At 46.0% G+C, this 19,876-nt stretch overlaps 1 protein-coding gene across 1 annotated transcript in view; it reads left to right on the top strand.

Annotated features, from left to right (window-relative positions):
* Positions 1-5,939: 5,939 nt before the first annotated feature.
* Positions 5,940-19,876, top strand: part of abcb7 (ATP-binding cassette, sub-family B (MDR/TAP), member 7) — a 75,065-nt gene continuing 61,128 nt past the window's right edge. The window contains 1 exon segment of the mRNA XM_055644136.1: positions 5,940-6,111. Within this exon segment, the coding sequence (XP_055500111.1) occupies positions 5,980-6,111 (132 nt within the window). The 5' untranslated portion in view covers positions 5,940-5,979.

Below are 19,876 nucleotides of genomic sequence, written 5' to 3'. Positions count from 1 at the left end.
AAAGTTGTTGGACAACCAGGGCCAGATTTAGATGAAGAGACGCCCTAAACTGTTCCACTTGTGAGGCCCCCCAATCCCCCACCCCCACGACTAGAGGAAGATGGTCCACCAGATTGACACCGATTTGCAGCCGAGGGTGGCCAATGAGATAAGGGGTTGGAAAGCTGTGCTTTATTTATTTATTTATTTATTGCCACTGCTAGTGTCGAGTTAATGGCTTAAAACACTATTACTCTGAAATGGAGGGCAAGGAAAATTACTGAAGGATTGTTTAGAGACTACAGTGCGTTGTGACAGTCAGGGCCGGATTTAGATGAAGAGAGGCCCTAAGCTGTTCCACTTGTGAGGCCCCCTCCGCGTTGGTTTTCAGCGTTGGCGGCGAGGCAGCGACCAGACATCCATGGCAGCCAAATCTCCCACAATTCAAAGCAAGAGAGAAGAAAGTGCCCAGCGCCGACCAGTTGCCATTGCAGTGCGCATGTTCAGGGCGGCCGATGATGTGCTGGCCGTGGTTGTGCGCATGTGCAGGGGGGAGGACGTGCAGGCCGCAGCAATGCGCATGTGCAAGGCAGCCTGCCGTGCCGGCGGATGAGGAGCGAGCGGCCCGTACACGGATAGCGGAGGGAGATGGAGAGAGAGAGATAGAGAGGGGGGGCCCGCCCAGAGTTGAACGGTCGGTGTCCTGCCTTGGCTGGAGGCCCACTAGACCTCGAGGCCCTAAACTTAAGCTTGTCTAGCTTATAGGTAAATCCGGCCCTGGTGACAGCATATGTCAGAAAGACCTATGACAGTCAAAAATATTATACACCTTGCAGGGCTCTCACTTAATTTTTTTTCTCTGTTGTCAGCCGGGCAACCTTGGCAGCTTTTTAATTTTCCAAATGACAGTTTAGATGGTCATTTAAGATGGCTTGCATGACGCGTTCGATAATGTGCTTGTACGAAGTGTGTAGTTACCAGTCGGAATAATGCTCAATGAAGCATTCACATACTATATCTGCTTCAAATAAAGCCACAAACTAAACATATTCACCAATCAAGACATGATATTTACCACAATGACATGCAGCAAAATTATAATACAGTATCTCAACTCTTTTTACACGTTGCAATGAATGCAATTTCTATTATTTCTTTCCACTTCCAAACAAAAATGTGGTTAGATTATTCAGCATATGATCTACCTCGGTGAGACCAAGCGCAGGCTTGGCGATCGCTTTGCACAACACCTCCACTCAGTTCGCAATAACCAACCTGATCTCCCGATGGCTCAACTCCCCCTCCCATTCCGAATCCAACCTTTTTGGCCTGGGCCTCCTCCATGGCCAGAGTGAGGCCCACCGCATATTGGAGGAGCAGCAACTCATATTTGATTGGGTAGTTTACACCCCAGCGGTATGAACATTGGCTTCTCTAATTTCAGGTAGCCCTTGCTTTCTCCCTCCTTCCCCTCCCATTCCCAGCTCTCCCACAGCCTACTGTCTCCTCCCCTTCCTTTCTTTTTCATGTCACCCCCCTTGCAACACGTGTCGTTTTAATTCAGTTCAAGACTATGGGGCTGTACATTGGCCATAAAGTTGCTGCCTAAAAGTGCCAGAGACCCGGAATTGATCCTGAATATGGGTGCTGTATTCTGAGTGCTGGATGCTGAATATGGAGTTTGCTCCATTTCCCTTTGATCATGTGGGTTTTCTCTGTGTGTTTCCTTCCACATTCCAAAGGTGTGCAGGAACCTATTTCAGACCCAACCCAAAACGTAATATTTTCATTTTGTCCAGAGATTCTGTCTGACCTGTTGAGTTACTCCAGCTTTTTGTGTCTATCTCTGTTTAAACCAGCATCAGCACTTCCTTCCTACACACACAATACTATACGATAGAACTTTATTAATCCCAGGAGGGAAATTGTGTGTGTGTGTGTGAGTGTGTGGGTATATATATTATACACATATATATATTTATATAGTTACTAGACCAAGTGCAGACCCGTTGGGTCTGTTTCCCCCAACGCGCGTTGGCGGGGCGTGTATACATATATATATATATATATATATGTACAGGGACATATCTATCCACGCATTGTATACTTGTATTTATATTTGTGCATTTTAAATATGTACTAGCCCAAGTGCAGAGTCTGTTTCCCCCAACGCGCGTTTTGCTGCATGCCGTGGTCAACAAGCACCAGACAGAGTGCCCTGAAGCGTTTACTACCATAGCCGGGGACTTCAACAAAGCCAACCTGAAAAACTCACTCCCAATCTACCACCAACATGTCTCCTGCAGCACCAGAGGATCAAACACCCTTGACCACTGCTATACAACCATCAAAGATGCCTATCGCTCTATCCCTCGTTCTCACTTCGGGAAATCCAACCATTCAGCGGCCCGCTCAAATCTGGCAGTGCTCTCCGTCTGAACAGTGAGTGGACCAGCTCAAGAGCAAAGATCATAGAGCAGAGTGGGTCAGCGGGTGATGGATAATATCACAGCGGGCGGTGGAGCTTACTCCTGTGTCAGCGTGAACAAGGGATCAATTGAGGTTACTCGCACTGACAAATGGAGTAAGCTCCACCGCCCGCTTGCCTGTTATCCATCGTCTGCTGACTCACGCTTGAACTGGATGATCCCCGGCCGACCCCCTTCTTCTCAACCCTCCTGCCCTCCCCGTAACTTTACCCCTGGACAGACTACCCACACGCTCTGAAAGGAACTCCCCCCCCACAGCAGCGCTGTCCTTTTTCAGCCGCTTCTCACTTTACAGCCGCTTCGCATCATCTGCTAGCAATGAGGGATAGACTTGGCTATATCTCAGTACAGCAACATCGTTCTTGATGTTGCTGTACTGAGGGATAACAAAGTCTATCTTTCTTGGCTAACAACTTAACCTTGGAGCCTCCAAGATGCAGGTACATTTTCTAGCAATGTTACCAAATTTTGAGATTTAAAAAATCAAGTCTGCAATTTTATCTAACTCTGAAATTGAAGATAGACAAAAGCTGGAGTAGCTCAGCAGGACAGGCAGCGCAGTGACTCTGGAGAGAAGACCTTTCTTCAGACTGAACTGAACTCTCATCGGTGAGAGTACTTGTGATTGTCTGCAGAAGGGTCTCGACTAGAAACGCAACCCTCTCCCCAGAGCCCCTGCCCATCCCGCTGAGCCACAACAGACAGGGAGTTGAAGGTAGACACAGGAGGGTCCACCTTCAACTTCAGAGCCAAACAAAAAACACAGAGTGCTGGAGGAACTCAGCGGGCAAGGCAGCACCTGCGGAGGGAACATATCACTTATCAGGAGCTGCCACGAGCCGGGACTCTCTCCCCTCTCCCCCCCCCCCCCCTCCCAACAGAAGGAACCATCACTGCAAAACGTCTAAGAAGGAACTGTAGATGCTGGAAAATCGAAGGTAGACAAAAATGCTGGAGAAACTCAGCGGGTGTGAAGCCCTGTCCCACTGTGCGAGTTCACCCAAGAGCTCTCCCGAGTTTAAAAAAAATCAAAACTCGTGGTAAACACGTAGAATGAACATAGCGGGTACGTCGGAGCTCGGGACGTTTCAATAGACAATAAACAATAGGTTCAGGAGCAGGCCACTTGGCCCTTTGAGCCAGCACCGCCATTCAATGTGATCATGGCTGATGATCCACAATCAGTACCCCGTTCCTCCCCATATCCCCTGACTCAGCTATTTTTAAGAGCCCTATCTATTTATCTTTTGAAAGCATCCAGAGATCCTGCCTCCACCGACCTGTGAGGCAGAGAATTCCACAGACTCACCACTCTCTGTGAGAAAAAGCGTTTCCTCGTCTCCGTTCTAAATGGCTTACCCCATTGTGTGTCCAAGCCGTTAACAATCTTATACGTTGCAATGAGATCCACTCTCATCATTCTAAACTCCAGAGTGTACAAGCCCAGCTGCTCCATTCTCTCAGCATATGACAGTCCCGCCATCCCGGGATTTAACCTTGTAAACCTACTCTGCGCTCCCTCAATAGCAAGAATGTCCTTCCTCAAATTATGGTGTGGGTGGGGGGTGGGGGGCATGGTGAGGGGTGTTGGAGGTGGGGGGGGTAGGGGAGTGGTGGGGGTAGTTGAGGCCAGTTCATTGGCTATATTTAAGAGGGAGTTAGATGTGGCCCTTGTGGCTAAAGGGATCAGGGGGTATGGAGAGAAGGCAGGTACAGGATACTGAGTTGGATGATCAGCCATGATCATATTGAATGGTGGTGCAGGCTCGAAGTGCCGAATGGCCTACTCCTGCACCTAATTTCTATGTTTCTATGGTAGGAGGGGGGTGGTGGGTGTAGGGGGGTTTTGTGGGGGTAGGGGGGTTGTGGGGGGAGGAGGGGTTGTGGGGGGTCGGGGGAGGGGTGTGTGTGGTAGGGGGGGAGGGGTATGTATGATAGGGGGGAGGGGTGTATGTGGTGGGGGGAATTGGGGACGGATGGAGAGAGAGGGAAAGCAAGGGTTACTTGAAGTTAGAGAAATCAATATACCGCTGGGATATAAGCTGTCCAAGCGAACTATGAGGTGCTATTCCTCTAATCTGCGTTGGGCCTCACAGTGGAGGAGGCTCAGGAGAGAAAGGTCCTTCTTCAGTCTGATAGAGTAGACGGATGAAAACTGATGGAGAGTGGTGAGGGCAAGGGGTGGCAAGTGAAAGGTGGATTCCAGTGAGAAGGGGTTGATGTGAGGAGGTGGAGGAGAGGACTGTGTGGAAGCAATAATGGAGGCTGGTTGCTAGAGGTGAGGAGGTGGAGGCAGTAATGGAGCCTGTTGCTAGGGGCAATGAGGTGGAGGACTGTGTGGAGCAGAGCACTGTGAGGAAGCAATAAAGGAGCCGGTTGCTAGGGGCAATGAGGTGCAGAGTGATGAAGCCGGTTGCTAGGGGCGGGGTGCAGAGTGATGAAGCCGGTTGCTAGGGGCGAGGTGCAGAGTGATGAAGCCGGTTGCTAGGGGCGGGGTATAGAGTGATGCAAAGATCTTTGGAGTGATGGAGCCAGTTGCTAGGGGCGAGGTGCAGAGTGATGGAGCCGGTTGCTAGGGGCGGGGTGCAGAGTGATGGAACCGGTTGGGGCCGGTTGCTAGGGGCGGGGTGCAGAGTGATGGAACCGGTTGCTAGGGGCGGGGTGCAGAGTGATGGAACCGGTTGCTAGGGCGGGGTGCAGAGTGATGGAACCGGTTGCTAGGGGCGGGGTGCAGAGTGATGGAGCCAGTTGCTAGGGGCGGGGTGCAGTGATGGAGCCGGTTGCTAGGGGCGGGGTGCAGAGTGGTGGAGCCGGTTGCTAGGGGCGGGGTGCAGAGTGGTGGAGCCGGTTGCTAGGGGCGAGGTGCAGAGTGATGGAACCGGTTGCTAGGGGAGGGGTGCAGAGTGATGGAGCCGGTTGCTAGGGGCGGAGTGCAGAGTGATGGAGCCGGTTGCTAGGGGCAATGAGGTGCAGAGTGGTGGAGCCGGTTGCTAGGGGAGGGGTGCAGAGTGATGGAGCCGGTTGCTAGGGGCGGGGTGCAGAGTGATGGAGCCGGTTGCTAGGGACAGGGTGCAGAGTGTTGGAGCCGGTTGCTAGGGCGGGGTGCAGAGTGTTGGAGCCGGTTGCTAGGGGCGGGATGCAGAGTGATGTAGCCGGTTGCTAGGGGCGAGGTGCAGAGTGATGGAGCCGGTTGCTAGGGGCGAGGTGCAGAGTGATGGAGCCGGTTGCTAGGGGCGGGGTGCAGAGTGATGGAGTCGGTTGCTAGGGGTGGGATGCAGAGTGATGGAGCCGGTTGCTAGGGAGGGGTGCAGAGTAATGGAGCCGGTTGCTAGGGGCAATGAGGTGCAGAGTGATGGAGCCGGTTGCTAGGGGAGGGGTGCAGAGTGATGGAGCCGGTTGCTAGGGGAGGGGTGCAGAGTGATGGAGCCGGTTGCTAGGGGCGAGGTCACAGGTCGCGCCCGCACGGCGCGGTGACGTGCGCGCTCCCACAGTGCAGCGGGCGCGGCCTAAGATGGCGCTGCTCTGGACGTTGCTGCGAGGCGGCGTTCACTCCCACAGGCGCCGGCTCATTTTCCTCTCACAGCCGGCCAGCGCCGTGCACTTGCTGTGGAGCTCCAGGAATCGCCCCGAGCGGCGGCCGGAGGTGAGCGGTTACGGGGCAAAGGCAGGAGAATGGTGTTTGGGAGGGAATGATAGTTCAGCCAGGGTTGAGTTGTCGAACTCTGCTCCTGGGAGTTGTGAAGCTGCGAGCGTGGCCGTGGGAGGGAAGGTGATGGGACTGAGGAGAGAGCGGCCTGGCCGCGGGTGGCACCGCCTGGCCATCGCTCCCCAACACGGTCGGGGCCGCTGGTGCTTCCTGCCCCCTGTTTCATGACCGCGTCAGGCCGGGAGTTTCCAGCCAAAGATAAAGGGGGCGTGTGCGAGCAGCGTCAGTAGTATCTTATCAGCTGACCCTGTAAATTTATCACCACTGTTATGTTATACATTTACATCGAACTTTAAGGCATTGCTGTTGTCTGTATTTTAAACACCCGTTTGTTATTTGCAGATTCTGTTAGCGCTAAAGGTTGTTCTTACTACAACGCGGTCGTTGTGTTCATGAGAAACCTCGTGCAATAGAAAATCGTGTTATGAAGACACTTGTGACAGGGAAAGGGAGTTAGGCGCTAGATTGTTTCAGACTTGCTATAACATATTTAATCTCGCCCCGGGTTTTCAAAAGTAAAAATCTTTCCAATAACAATATGTTTACTCTTGTTGCAGCAAGCTAAAAATACTAAAGGCTGTATGTTACATTGTTTAACCAGAGTATGATTGTACAAGAGTCAATAGAAATGACACAGCATTACAGTTCCTCCCTACATCAAAATTACTACTTGTCAGTTTCCCAATGGCCATGTGTGGTTAAAGTAACATCAGTGTTTTGAGAGACAATATGTCTGAGGTCAGGTGGAAACAGTTATTGATATTGTTTTGTTGTCGCATGTACTACGATTATGGAGAAAAGCTTTATATGCTATCCAGTCAAATCATACTGTACATGAGTACAATCAAGTCGCAAGGTAGTGCAATGAGAAAAAATACCAGAGTTATTGTAAATACCAGTGTTTAAGTGTTGTAGCACTACCGCTGCAGAGTAAGTGGAGATACAAAAAGTGCAAAGGCCCTATTAAGATATCTTGGGAGGTCGGTGCTGTGCCCGTGTGTTACTAGAGGTTGATCAGTAGGGAAGAAGCTATCCTGAATCCGGTGATTTGTCCTTTTAAGGTTTTGTATGTATCTTTTGCCTGATGTAGAGGAGAAGAGGGAATGGCTGGGGTGTAACTTGTCATAAGGCGACATGAGTGAAAATTGAGTTTATGTGGGGGAAGCTGGCTTGTGTCATTGCCTGTTTATATGCACAATTCTGCTATTTCTAAGGTTGTGGCCAGAGTTAATGCCAAACCAAGTTGTTATGCACCTAGATAGGATGCTTTCTCCATTGCATCTGAAGTTGATATAGGTCATTGGAGTCGTGCAAACGTCCTTTGACTTCTGAGGAAGCAGAGGCATTGGTGCACTTTCTTGCTGTAACTTCAATGTGGTTGGTTCAGAACAAATAGTAACTTGAAACTCTTGACCACCTCCACTTTGGTATCTTTGTGCTGACTGATGCGTATACCAAAGATCTTGTAGCAGAGCTCCGCTATAAGATCTTTGGCGTATACAACACCTTGTTTCGGAAGTCAATAACAAGCCCATTTGTGTTGTTGATGTTGAGGGAGGTGTTATTGCTTTGACGCAATGTTACTAACCGTCGTTTTTTCTTCCTGTTTTATGTCTCATCATTGTTTGAGTTCAGACCCACTATGGTGGTCCCATCTGTGAACTTGTAAATGGAGTTCCTTTTAAATCTCATCCAAACCCTGGGGGAAAAGACTGTGTATTCACCCTTTCTATGCCCCTCATGCTTTTATCCACCTCATTTTCTTAAATTATAAAGAATAAAATCTTTGCCTGCCAAACCTTTCTCTGTAAGTCAGACCACTGAGTCTTGGCAATAATCTCGTATGTTGTCTTTGCGATCTTTCCAGCTTAATGGTATCTTTACTATAGCAGGACAACAAAACTGTACTCGGTATTCCAAATATAATGACCAATGCTATGTGCAACTGTTACATAATGTCCCAACTATGCTTGCCCTGACTAATGTAGGGTAGTGTGCCACATGCCAATTTCACCATTCCTCACCCCAGAGATGCTCCAGAGTTACACCTACATTTTGTGTCTATCTGCCAATTTCACCACCCTGTCTTCCAGTGACACCACTTTCAGGGCGATATGTAATTCTACTCCTTGGTCCATCTATTTTACAACAGTACTAAAGGTGCTACTATGAAAGTATTGCTCTGATTTGACTTCCTAAAGTATAGCACCACGCACTTGTCTGAATTGAATACCATTTGCCAGTGTTGGCCATTTACCTAGTTGATCATGATCCTGTTGATCATGTTCACCTTCTTCACTATCTACAATATTTGGTATTTTAATGTTGTCTGCAAACTTATTAACTATGCCTTGTACATTCTTCTCCAAATCCTTTACAAAAATGTGCACAGTTCCAATCCCAATGGCACCCCACTAATCGCAGGCCTCCAGTCTAAATAAAAACTTTCCACCATCATCCTGTCATCAAGCTAAATGTGTATCCATTGAGCTTGCTCTCCCTGGATCCCATGGAATCTAAACCTTCATTCTACCGTGTGGGACCTTGACAAAGGCCTTGCTAGACAATGCCCACAGCCCAGTCCTTATCAAACCTCTTGGGTACCTCTTCAAAAGTTTCAATAGATTTGTGAGACATGATTTTCCTTGCACAGCTTTATACTGACTATCCCTAATCAATTTTTGTCTATCCAAATTCCAGTAGATCCACCTTCTCAACCTTGCGGGACCATAACGGCTGCTGCTCCCCGGCTCTCCTCTCCCCCCCCCCCCCCCCCCCCCCCCCCCCCCCCCCCCCCCCCCCCCCCCCCCCCCCCCCCCCCCCCCCCCCCCCACCCCCCCCCCACCCCCCCCCCCCCCCCCCCCCACCCCCCCCCCCCCCCCCCCCCCCCCCCCCCCCCCCCCGGCTCTCTGTCACGCTGGTGGAAGCCACAGATCGGCTGGTCCCCCCGCTGCTTTTTCGCCGTCCTCGCTGGCGGCCCGCAGGCTCACTCGGGATCCCGCCCGCCCACTCCACCCTCCCTCCCCATATTCGAGGTCTGAAGTGCCGAGGATGTGAGGCCATGGAGCTGAGGCTCTCTCTGAGGCCAACGGCTGCTGGGCGGCCCTACCCCTCTCCTCCCTCCCTTCTTAATATAATATCAATGGGGGTGGTTAGTGTGTGTGTGTGTGACGCCTCAGGCCGCCCCCTCCACTCGCAACCGCGCATTGCGGGAACAGACCCAAAGGGTCTGCACTAGTAGTTATTAAAGATCTCTTCTCCCATGGCTCTTCACAAAGACAGTCTTGTTGATCTTTAAGGAGAACTGCTCTTTCCTTAGCCTCCCTGTGCTCTTAATAAATGTGCAGAATTTATGGGATTTTCCTTTATGTTGCCTGCCGCATTCATTTGATGTATTTAAATCCTGTCCTGATTTTTAATAAAATACGTCTCCATTGAAACACAAGATTCTATGGAATTACACATGCAATGTAAGTGAGTACATCTCTGAATGTTCTAACACCTTTGCAGAATCCAAATGAATTCCATGGATGATCTAAAAGCCCTTGCTGTTTCCAAATGACAATAGACAATATGTGCAGGAGTAGGCCATTCGGCCCTTCGAGCCAGCACCGCCATCCAATGTGATCATGGCAGATCATCCCTAATCAGTACCCCGTTCCTGCCTTCTCCCCATATCCCCTGACTCCGCTATCTTTAAGAGCCCTATCTAGCTCTCTCTTGAAAGTATCCAGAGAACCGGCCTCCACCTGAGGCAGAGAATTCCACGGATTCACGACTCTCTGTGTGAAATTCATTCCATTGATGGTCTAAAAGCCTCTGAGGACAGGGAACCCAGGCAAGCCAAAGTTAGTCTTGAGTAGGCCAATTGTCCTATTATTGCCAGACAGACAAATGTGCCACTGACCGTGTTTGATGTGTAGAGTGACAAATAAGTCTGGTCTGGTCTGGACATTTCCTTCATCTTTGTCCCAATGGTGCAAAGTAACTTAACGTGTCTGTTTTGATGTATGCCTGATAATACCCTGTTATCTTACAATGGGCTGATACTTACATGAATATGTTATGGTCATGTCAATAGGCAGCTCTACTCGATTACAAAGCTGTACTTTTAATTTCAAAATGATTAACATTTGCACCGCACATTAACACAGATACTCAGTTAGAATGCCTACTACATCCACATAATTTCAGAACTCCTGAATAATCCCTAACGCCACTTACATTCTCATCCAAATCATTAAAGTAAGTAACAAAATATGATGGACCCAATTCCCTGCACAACTGACTTGTCACAGGCCTTCAACCTGAAAAAAAAAATCTACAATCAACCTTATCTTCTACCCTTCGAATTCAATTTGCTAACACATCCTGGACCACCTTTAGCATTATCATGAACTCGTTGCTTGATAAATGCTTTGTACTAATGTTTTTGTTTGTTTTTCACTGTCTCATAGATGTGTAATTTACAAATGATTTATGTTTTTATGTGCTGTATGAATATCTACCTGTGATGTTTTGCAAGCAAGATTTTCATTACATCTGTACCTCCACTGTACTTGTGCATGTCAATAAACATGAGTTGGCTTGAAGTGTGCAAACTGAAATTTCTCAAAATGTGATTCAAAATTTGCAACTATTGACTGAACTAGAAAGAAATATTCTGATCGATTGTTTCAAACATTGGTGAATCAAAATGGAGTTCTTGTTACCTTTGGAACCATAGAAGTTAGATGACATTTTGTAATTTGCTTAATCATGCATTTCTTTACTTGGGTGTTGCTGCTTTGCTAGTTTTGTTTGGCATTGGTCATTCTCTGGTGCTCTAGTTTTACTTGTCAATCAGCCGTAAAAAGAAAATCACTTGTATGATGGCTTTTGCAACATTTTAATGTCACAAGCACCTTTGTAATTATACACCAAGTTATATGTTGTCCATGTAATTTTTTCCACAATTTTGTTAGGGGGGGGGGGATATGAGGGATAACCTCGTCCCTGCCCCTTCCCTCGTGTGGCCTTCATGGCGTGATTGTCAGAATTCTCAACATTTTTTGAACTTTTACTTTTACACTTTTATTTTTTATTGATGGGAAGAATCCTCTGCACCTGATGAGCGGAGGGGGACTGAGTAAGATGGCCAAAAATCACAGCTGTAAGTGGTAGCATTTTATCCAAAATCAACATACAGTGCAAACAAGAAGTTGTCAAGTTCAGACACAAACCATTTGCAGTGCTTTTACTTCAACCCAGCCCCCAACCAATCATTTGCAGTGCTTTTACTTCAATCCCAAACCCCACCAACCATTTGCAGTGCTTTTACTTCAATCCCAAACCCCCACCAACCATTTGCAGTGCTTTTACTTCAACCCAAACCCCCACCAACCTTTTACTTCAAACCAACCACATTTTCATTTTCAAACCACATTAAGGGCACTCAATGTCAGTAAAACCACACTCACAGTTTAGTAGACATGTGTTCAGTGTTATTCACAGCTCAGACTGAGAGACGTGACATTCTCACTTCCCCATCTTGCAGAGACTGACTGAGGAACAACACTTCCGGGTTTTATGGTCCCTCCCCCCTCCCACCAGCAGGGGCAGCAGAGATAATCTCAACATTTTTTAAACATTAATAACTCTTTTATTTTTCATCGATGGTAAAAATCCTCTTGTCCTGTGCAGCAGAGGGGAACTCTGAGTACGATGGCCAAAAATCGCAGCCGTAAGTGGCGGCGTTTTTTCTTAAATCATGAAACAAAAACAGGAAGTGGTCAAGATCAGACTTTTAGTAATATAAGATTTCCATTGGTCTTTTCAGCAGGTCCTCTCTCATCAGCTTTAGATTTGAACTGTTCGAATTTTTACAAGGATAGTATGGCGCAACACAACTTTGGATTTATTTCCAACTATGGGTTGGGTGGGGGGAGGGGGGTGGGACGAGAGGCAGGTATATCACCACTTTTTCCTCTCTTTTTCTTTTTTTCTTTCTTTTATCCACTCTTTGGCTACACTACTTTGGTAGTCTAGGGGTCCTATCTTTGCACCTCTCACATTTTCTTCTCTCTTGCTCTTTCTCTTTTGTTTTCCTTTATTTTCAAGTTAAAATTGAAGCTGTACATTAACTGTATAATTTTATATGCTGACTGTTTTATTCTTGTACAATTGCTTCTGATAAAAAATAAATAAAAAAGATTTGAACTTTTATGAAGATGCCGATGACTATCCTAAATTAATCAATTGAAGTACATTTGCTACAAGGAAGCTGAATTAATAGTAATAAATGAAAATGTATACAACCTAATTGCATTATCAAAGTGTTGTTCGGGTTGAGTACATATTCCCTTCAGGAATTCACTCAATCACCAACCACAAATATGAGACGTGGAATAAAATCCATTCTAGCAGAATTTATGTATGTGTGTGTGTGGAGGGGATTAAAAAATTTTTTACACAACTTTTCTTTCTTGCTGCATGCGCAGATGCTGCTGCTTTTTGTTAATTATGGAAATTATTTGGAAAATTATGAACTGAATTGAGAAAATAGTTAAGGCGTGCAACATACTGGGCTTTGTTAATAGTGACATGTGGAAGTGGGAAATTCATACTGGGCCTTTTTATAAACCAGTAGTCCAACTTCAACTGGAGTATTGTCTCCATATTGTGGAAAGGATGTGAAAGCATTGGAGAAGATCCAATAAGGATTTGTGAGTAGGATTTATGGAATGTAATACTATAGTTACAAGGATACATACCATTAGTTTCTTTGGGGAAGAGAAGCTGCTAGCTGATAGAGGCTTATAAAATGATTAGTCTGGGCCGAATGGGTCGGTATTGTGTAAGGGGTGAGGACTGGAGGTCACACTAATAAAATATAAAGGAAAGAAAATAATAGTGGCATGAGGAAAACCTTTTGATGCAGTGTGTGATTGGAATTGGGAATGCAATCAATATGGATGTGATGAAGACAGGCTCCACTATGGCTTTCAAGAGAGAATTTGACAAATAACACGAGAAACAATTTGCAAGATTGTGGAGGAGGAGCAAAGAATGGAGGTGGAGTTAATGAGTTTCTCTGGTAAAGAGCCTGTGCAGACCCAGTTGACTAATGGCGGCCTCCTGTGCTGTCATTATGAATCTAAAGGAATAAGCTTGTATCATTACCAAAATAAGTGAACCTGAGGATTGGGATCATTTCAAAATTTAGCACAGGAGGACCAAGCCATTGGTAAGGAAAGGCAAAGTAGAATATGAGAGGAGGCTTACTTGAAACACAAAATCAGATTGTAGGAGCTATCATATATTTGTAGAAACGAAAAGATGAACAAATGTTATTACAGGTCCTATCAGACTGAGACGGGAAAATGTATTGGAGAATGAAGTGAGTGAAAAATTAATCATGTTGGGTGCTGAATCAGGTGCTGAATTCTCTTTTATCAAGACTGTTGCAAAGTGTTTGCTTATCTCACTTGTGTGGGTAACCCTTGCAGTACCAAATTGCCTATGCTCTTTCTTTATGTAGTTATCAAAGTAAATGCAAATACATTTTATTTGACTTGCATCTAATTTTTCATACGTTCTCCTTTCTTTCCTAATTTCCCTTTTAATTTTGCTTATACATTTTTTTAATGCACTTCCAGACTTTATGATACATTGACCTCTCGGTGATTGATACGTTGTTCTTTTGCAACATGGCATCTATATGTCCTTTGTCATCCAGGGGCTTTAGATTTAGCAGTCCTACCCTTTTTATGGGAACATATTTACTCTGGGTTAAGTTCCATTAGTGGGAGAGTCTAGGACTAGAGGTCATTGTCACATCTTCGCCTCAGATGTGGAATAATACTGATACTCACAATATTTACAGGTTACATTCCTTTGTCTCTGTGTCTATTATCTCCCCCGGCCATGGCATCCTGCCATGGCTTATACAGCACACACCCGATCTGACCTTCAAGTCAGCTGACATCAAGGTCAAGATATTAGCATATCATTATCATGACTCATCGTTATGACATCCCTCCTTTACCAGAATTAAACTTTAAATTAATATGTATTCTTTCTAATATACTTTCCGATTAAATTTTTACAAAACATATTGTGTTTTCATTTGTGTTCCAATAACTCATGAAACAGATGCATTACAACTACAAAACAAGTGCAACTTTTTACACTCTTATAACCTTAATAAACTTCATCATAATAACACAACTGCACAATCAAACAATTCTTTACTCGTAAGAATGATTAGCCAAATACAGCATAGCCTGTGAAACACTAACTAAATACTTATACAAATACAAACTAATAGTTTTTTCCCTTAATACAAATAATAACCTGTAAGCTTCCTTTGCCTTTAACCAAATGTCATATTCATCTGTATAATTACTAAGCAAAACAATAACCTATAATACGAAATCGTTGTATCACTTGGGGACTCTCCTTTCACGTTTTGGTCCACCAGCTGGCAAATAAGCTTCAGAGCCTGTTGAATCTGCGAAGGCGTTGTCACCCAGACACCTTCTCTGCTCACCACCTCGGAAATGCTGGTTGTCTCAGGAACACCGGTCACTGGATGTCGTCTGGCCCCTCTGAATCAGTAGCTCTTGGTGGATTTTGGGCTACCTCATTTTGAGTGTCTCTGAACATGTGCTTTTTGACGCTCTATACATTTCTCTTGTAGCTACCACCTTCTGGAGACTTGACTGTCACCATGCTGCTGCTCCTCGATACAACATTGTATGGCTGGCAATGGTATGGATTTGAGTATAGGAGCAGGGAGGTTCTACTGCAGTTGTACAGGGTCTTGGTGAGACCACACCTGGAGTATTGCGTACAGTTTTGGTCTCCAAATCTGAAGAAAGACATTCTTGCCATAGAGGGAGTACAGAGAAGGTTCACCAGACTGATTCCAGGGATGTCAGGACTTTCATATGAAGAAAGACTGGATAGACTCGGCTTGTACTCGCTAGAATTTAGAAGATTGAGGGGGGATCTTATAGAAACGTACAAAATGCTTAAGGGGTTGGACAGGCTAGATGCAGGAAGATTGTTCCCGATGTTGGGGAAGTCCAGGACAAGGGGTCACAGTTTAAGGATAAGGGGGAAATCTTTTAGGACCGAGATGAGAAAAACGTTTTTCACACAGTGGTGAATCTCTGGAATTCTCTGCCACAGAAGGTAGTTGAGGCCAGTTCATTGGCTATATTTAAGAGGGAGTTAGATGTGGCCCTTGTGGCTAAAGGGATCAGGGGGTATGGAGAGAAGGCAGGTACAGGATACTGAGTTGGATGATCAGCCTTGATCATATTGAATGGCGTGCAGGCTCGAAGGGCTGAATGGCCTACTCCTGCACCTATTTTCTATGTTTCTATGTAAGGAGTGTTTATCTTACCGCCATCATCTCGCCGCCATCATCTCGCCTCACAAGCACATCATCCCCAGGAATTATTTCAGAGTGCCTGGCTCCTTGTTTCAAGTCGGTATACCATTTTGCTGCATCTTTCTTTTCGGCATCACAGTCTCGCATCTCCTGGTCTTCCATGATCTTTCTGGTATTTTAGTGCAAATTTTCCTTCCAAACAAAGCTTCTGCTGGACTTTGCCCTGTCGTTGAGTGAGTGATCGGCCGATGTACAGCTACGAATGCTAACAGTGCCTCCTTCCAGTATTTCCCTTCAGCATGGGCGATTCGTATCCTCTTCTCTATGGACTGGTTTTGTCTCTCTACTTCTCCGTTAGCTTGTGGCCATTTCGGAGTCACCTTGTGATGATGGATGCCTGTGATTCCCATGTATTCAGCAAATGTCTCAGAAACAAACTGTGGTCCATTGTCGGAATACAATGTGACAGGCAACCCGTGTCTGGCGAAGATCTCTGCTAATGCCTGTACAGTTGTTTCTGCTGTAGTTAACTTCACCACTGCATACTCATAGTACCTACTATAGTAGTCTACCACTACCATAATTGATTCACATGTTGGAAGTAGTCCAAGAAAGTCAACAGCTACGTCAACCCATGGTCCTGTTGGCAACTTTGTACTTCTAATTGGTTCTGGTGGGTTGCTCCGGTTTGTGATTTGGCATCCGTGACATGTCTTGACAAAATTTTCGGCATCTTACTCACACCCTGGCCGCCACACTTTGCTCCGCAAATTCTGTTTAGTACCGACGATGCCTAGATGTCCTCCATGAGCTAATGGCACGATCCTTGGTTGTAGTACCTACAGGATCACCAATCTGCTACCTCTCACCACACACTGACCAATTACACAAAATTCATCTTTTATGGGAACATATGCTTTGTAAGGGCATTGATCCCATTGCCCACTGTGAATACGCTCTCTGATTTCTGAGTTCAGGATCATGTTCTGATTCCCTCTCAACTTCCTTTGTTGTCACGGCTCCTGGCGTTGACTGAATTGCGACAAAGCGCACAAAGTTCTCTGCTTCCCTCTCTAGTGCGGATGTTGCTCGCAGCTGTTCATCCTTCAACAGTCTCGACAGCGGGGCCTGTTGTTTGATGTTTGTTTTCCCAGCAATGTGGACTACTTTGTACTTGTACTGTTGTAGTCTCAGCACCCAACGATCTATTCTGGCACATGGCTTAGACCGTGTCGAAAAGATCACTTCCAGCGGCTTGTGATCTGTAACAAGTTCAAATTCAATGCTGTACAAGTATGCATGGAACCTTTCACTGGCCCACACAAGTCACAGTGCTTCTTTCTCTGTTTGAGAATACCTTCTCTCCACGCTGGTTAACGATCTACTGGCATATGCTATGATTCTGGGACCATCGGCATGTGCCTGTACCAGCACTGCTCCTAAGCCGACCAGGCTAGCATCTGCTATGACTTTTGTTGGTGCAGCTGGATCATAATATCCAAGGGTTTCTGCACTTATTAGACTGTTTCAGTGAATTAAATGCCTGTCTCTGTTCACTCCCAAACTGGAATGGTACGTCTTTCCTGGTCAACTTTCTCAGTGGATTTGCCAGTGAAGCAAAATTTGGAATACATTTTATACAGTAATTGACCAGTCCTAGAAAGCTCCTCGTTTCGGTTGCATTCTGAGGTTCACATGCATCTGCAACAGCTTTCACTTTAGCTTTGGCTGGGTTCAGCCCTTCGCTTGTGAGTCCCATGAAATCCATCTCAGAGACGCCAAACTTGCACTTGTCTTCATTCATGGTGAGACCTGCTTCTTGAAGTTTAGTCAACACTAGCTTCAACCTCCTGTCATGCTCTTCACGAATTGATGCATGGGCAATGATGTCATCTGATATGTTTGCTGCTCCTGGTACACCTTGAATCACTCTGCAGATTTCGTACTGATAGATCTCGGGGGCAGCATTGATTCCGAACATCAGTCTTTTGAACCGGTACAATCCGCAGTGAGTGACGAATGTTGTCACCTCTCTTGACTCTAGATGCAATTGCAACTGATGATATCCCTACTTGAGATCAATTTTGGAGAACACTTTACTAGTTTTGTGGAATTCCCTGCCACGGAGGGCAGTGGAGGCCAAATCGCTGGATGGATTTAAGGGAGTTCGATAGAGCTCGAGGGGCTAGTGGAATGAAGGGATATGGGGAGAAGACAGGCACAGGTTATTGATTGGGAACAATCAGCCATGATCACAATGAATGGCGGTGCTGGCTCGAAGGGCCGAATGGCCTCCTCCACCTATTTTCTATGGTTGATAACTCTTGTAGCACCTCATCAACTGTAGGAATTGGGTGTCTTTCTCTGATTATTGCCTCATTGGCTCTCCTCATGTCAACGCCCAGTCTAATGTCATCATTGGGTTTGGCACAATCACAACTGGACTCACCCATGGTGTCAAACGTTCAACTGGCTCAATAATGTCCTGATCAATCAACTCCTTTTTACTTTTCCACGAAGTCCAAATGGCGTTCTCCGCACCGGTTGAGCTATCGGCTTGACATTTTCACCAATGACTAACTTCACTTGCCAGCCTTTCAATTTTCCAACCCCTTGGAATACTGAATGAAATTTCTGCCTCATGTCATCATATGACTGCACTGAATTGACATGCACTCCGATGTGAAGCGCTCCCAGCTCTTGAGCTGTATTTCTACTCAGTAGAGGTTTTCCCTCCTCCTCTATCACCACGAATTCTGCTTCAGTTTCTCTATCTCCGACTTCTACTTTAGCCGTGAAACATCCAATGGTCTGCAATGGTTTAGCTGCGGTGTATGGATATAACTTCCTACTACAGCTCCTTGACATGCACTTGATTTTCTGCTGTTTCAAGCATTCCCAAAGTGATCTGTCACTACCAGAATCTACAATCACTGGCACTGTAACATCTCCGATGGTCACTGCAACTTCCTCATGATGGCTCTCATTCCATGCAAACATAATTCCTTTTCACCGCATTCTCACCAGCTTCATCACTGTCTTCATCACTTCCGAAATCACCTTCTATGTGATGGACATGAAGATCTGTCTTTCTTTTCACTGGACTTCCCTTTCTTGTTGTAATCACTTGTCTTGTCCCTGGCCTCACTTTTACATTACTTTACAAAATGATCTCTATCTCCACATTCCCTACATGTTCTACCTTTTGCTAGACAACATGCATCTTTCCCTATGTGACCCTTGTTGCCACACCTGTAACACTCGATCTCGCGTTCAGGTTTACTTCTTGGTCTACAGCCAGTTAACTTTCTCAGTCTTGGAATCTTTCAATTTCATGCTGTGAAATTTGTCCCTCACCAGCTTCCAGTGCTGCTGTAATCGGCAAAGCATCATTAAGCATAATTCACCCCCTTTTTCTAGCAGCCTTCCTCTGAGCTTGTCTGACCTGCAATGTTGGACAACCTGATCCAATATCTGGTTCTCCACATCAGCAGCCACATATTTGCATCCTACAGACACCTGTCTGGGTCTCGTCACAAATTGAGCAACAGTCTCGCCCTCTTCCTACATTGTTTTACAGAATAAATGACGTTGAAATGTAGCATTTGGCACCACCACATAATGACTGTTCAAAGCATCAACGGCTTTCTTATAGTTATAGTCTTCCTTCATTCTGGTGTCAGGGAGTGTTTAAAACATTTCTCGAATTGCTGGCCCTGCGGTGAAGAGAAGCAATGCTCTCCGCTGCACCTTCTGCCCTGGCGTACCCTCAGAGCCCTCGACTGTCGGCGTAAGCTTCAAATTCCTCCAGCCAAGCATTCCACTTCACGCTGACGGTGATCGCATCACCTGTCGGATCAAAGTGTGGAACTCCACGAAGTGCTAAGAAATCAGCTCCAGCGACTGCTATTTTTTTTCCTTTTAAATCTTTTTCCAGCTCATAGCCACGGATTCAGTATCCAAAATATCCTCATCGCCAATGTCACAACTTCACCTCAGATTTGGAATAATAATGATACTGACACAATATTTACAGGTTACATTCCTTGGTCTCAGTGTTTATTATCTCCCCCAGCCATGGCCTCCAGCCGTGGCTTACACAGCACACACCCGATCTGACATCAAGGCAAGATATTAGCATATCATTATCATGACTTATCGTCATGACAAACATCGGCTCAGAGTTAAAAGACGTTCCTTTAGGAAGGAGATAAGAAGGAATTTCTTTAGTCAGAGGGTGGTGAACCTGTGGAATTATTTGCCACAGAAGGCTGCGGAGGCCAAGTCAGTGGATATTTTTAAGGCAGAGATAGATAGATTCTT

Source organism: Leucoraja erinacea, chromosome 12, assembly GCF_028641065.1.
Source record: "Leucoraja erinacea ecotype New England chromosome 12, Leri_hhj_1, whole genome shotgun sequence".
Lineage (NCBI taxonomy): Eukaryota > Metazoa > Chordata > Chondrichthyes > Rajiformes > Rajidae > Leucoraja > Leucoraja erinaceus.
Note: the sequence above shows the minus strand (reverse complement) of the source record. Positions and strands in the feature narration are given on the sequence as shown.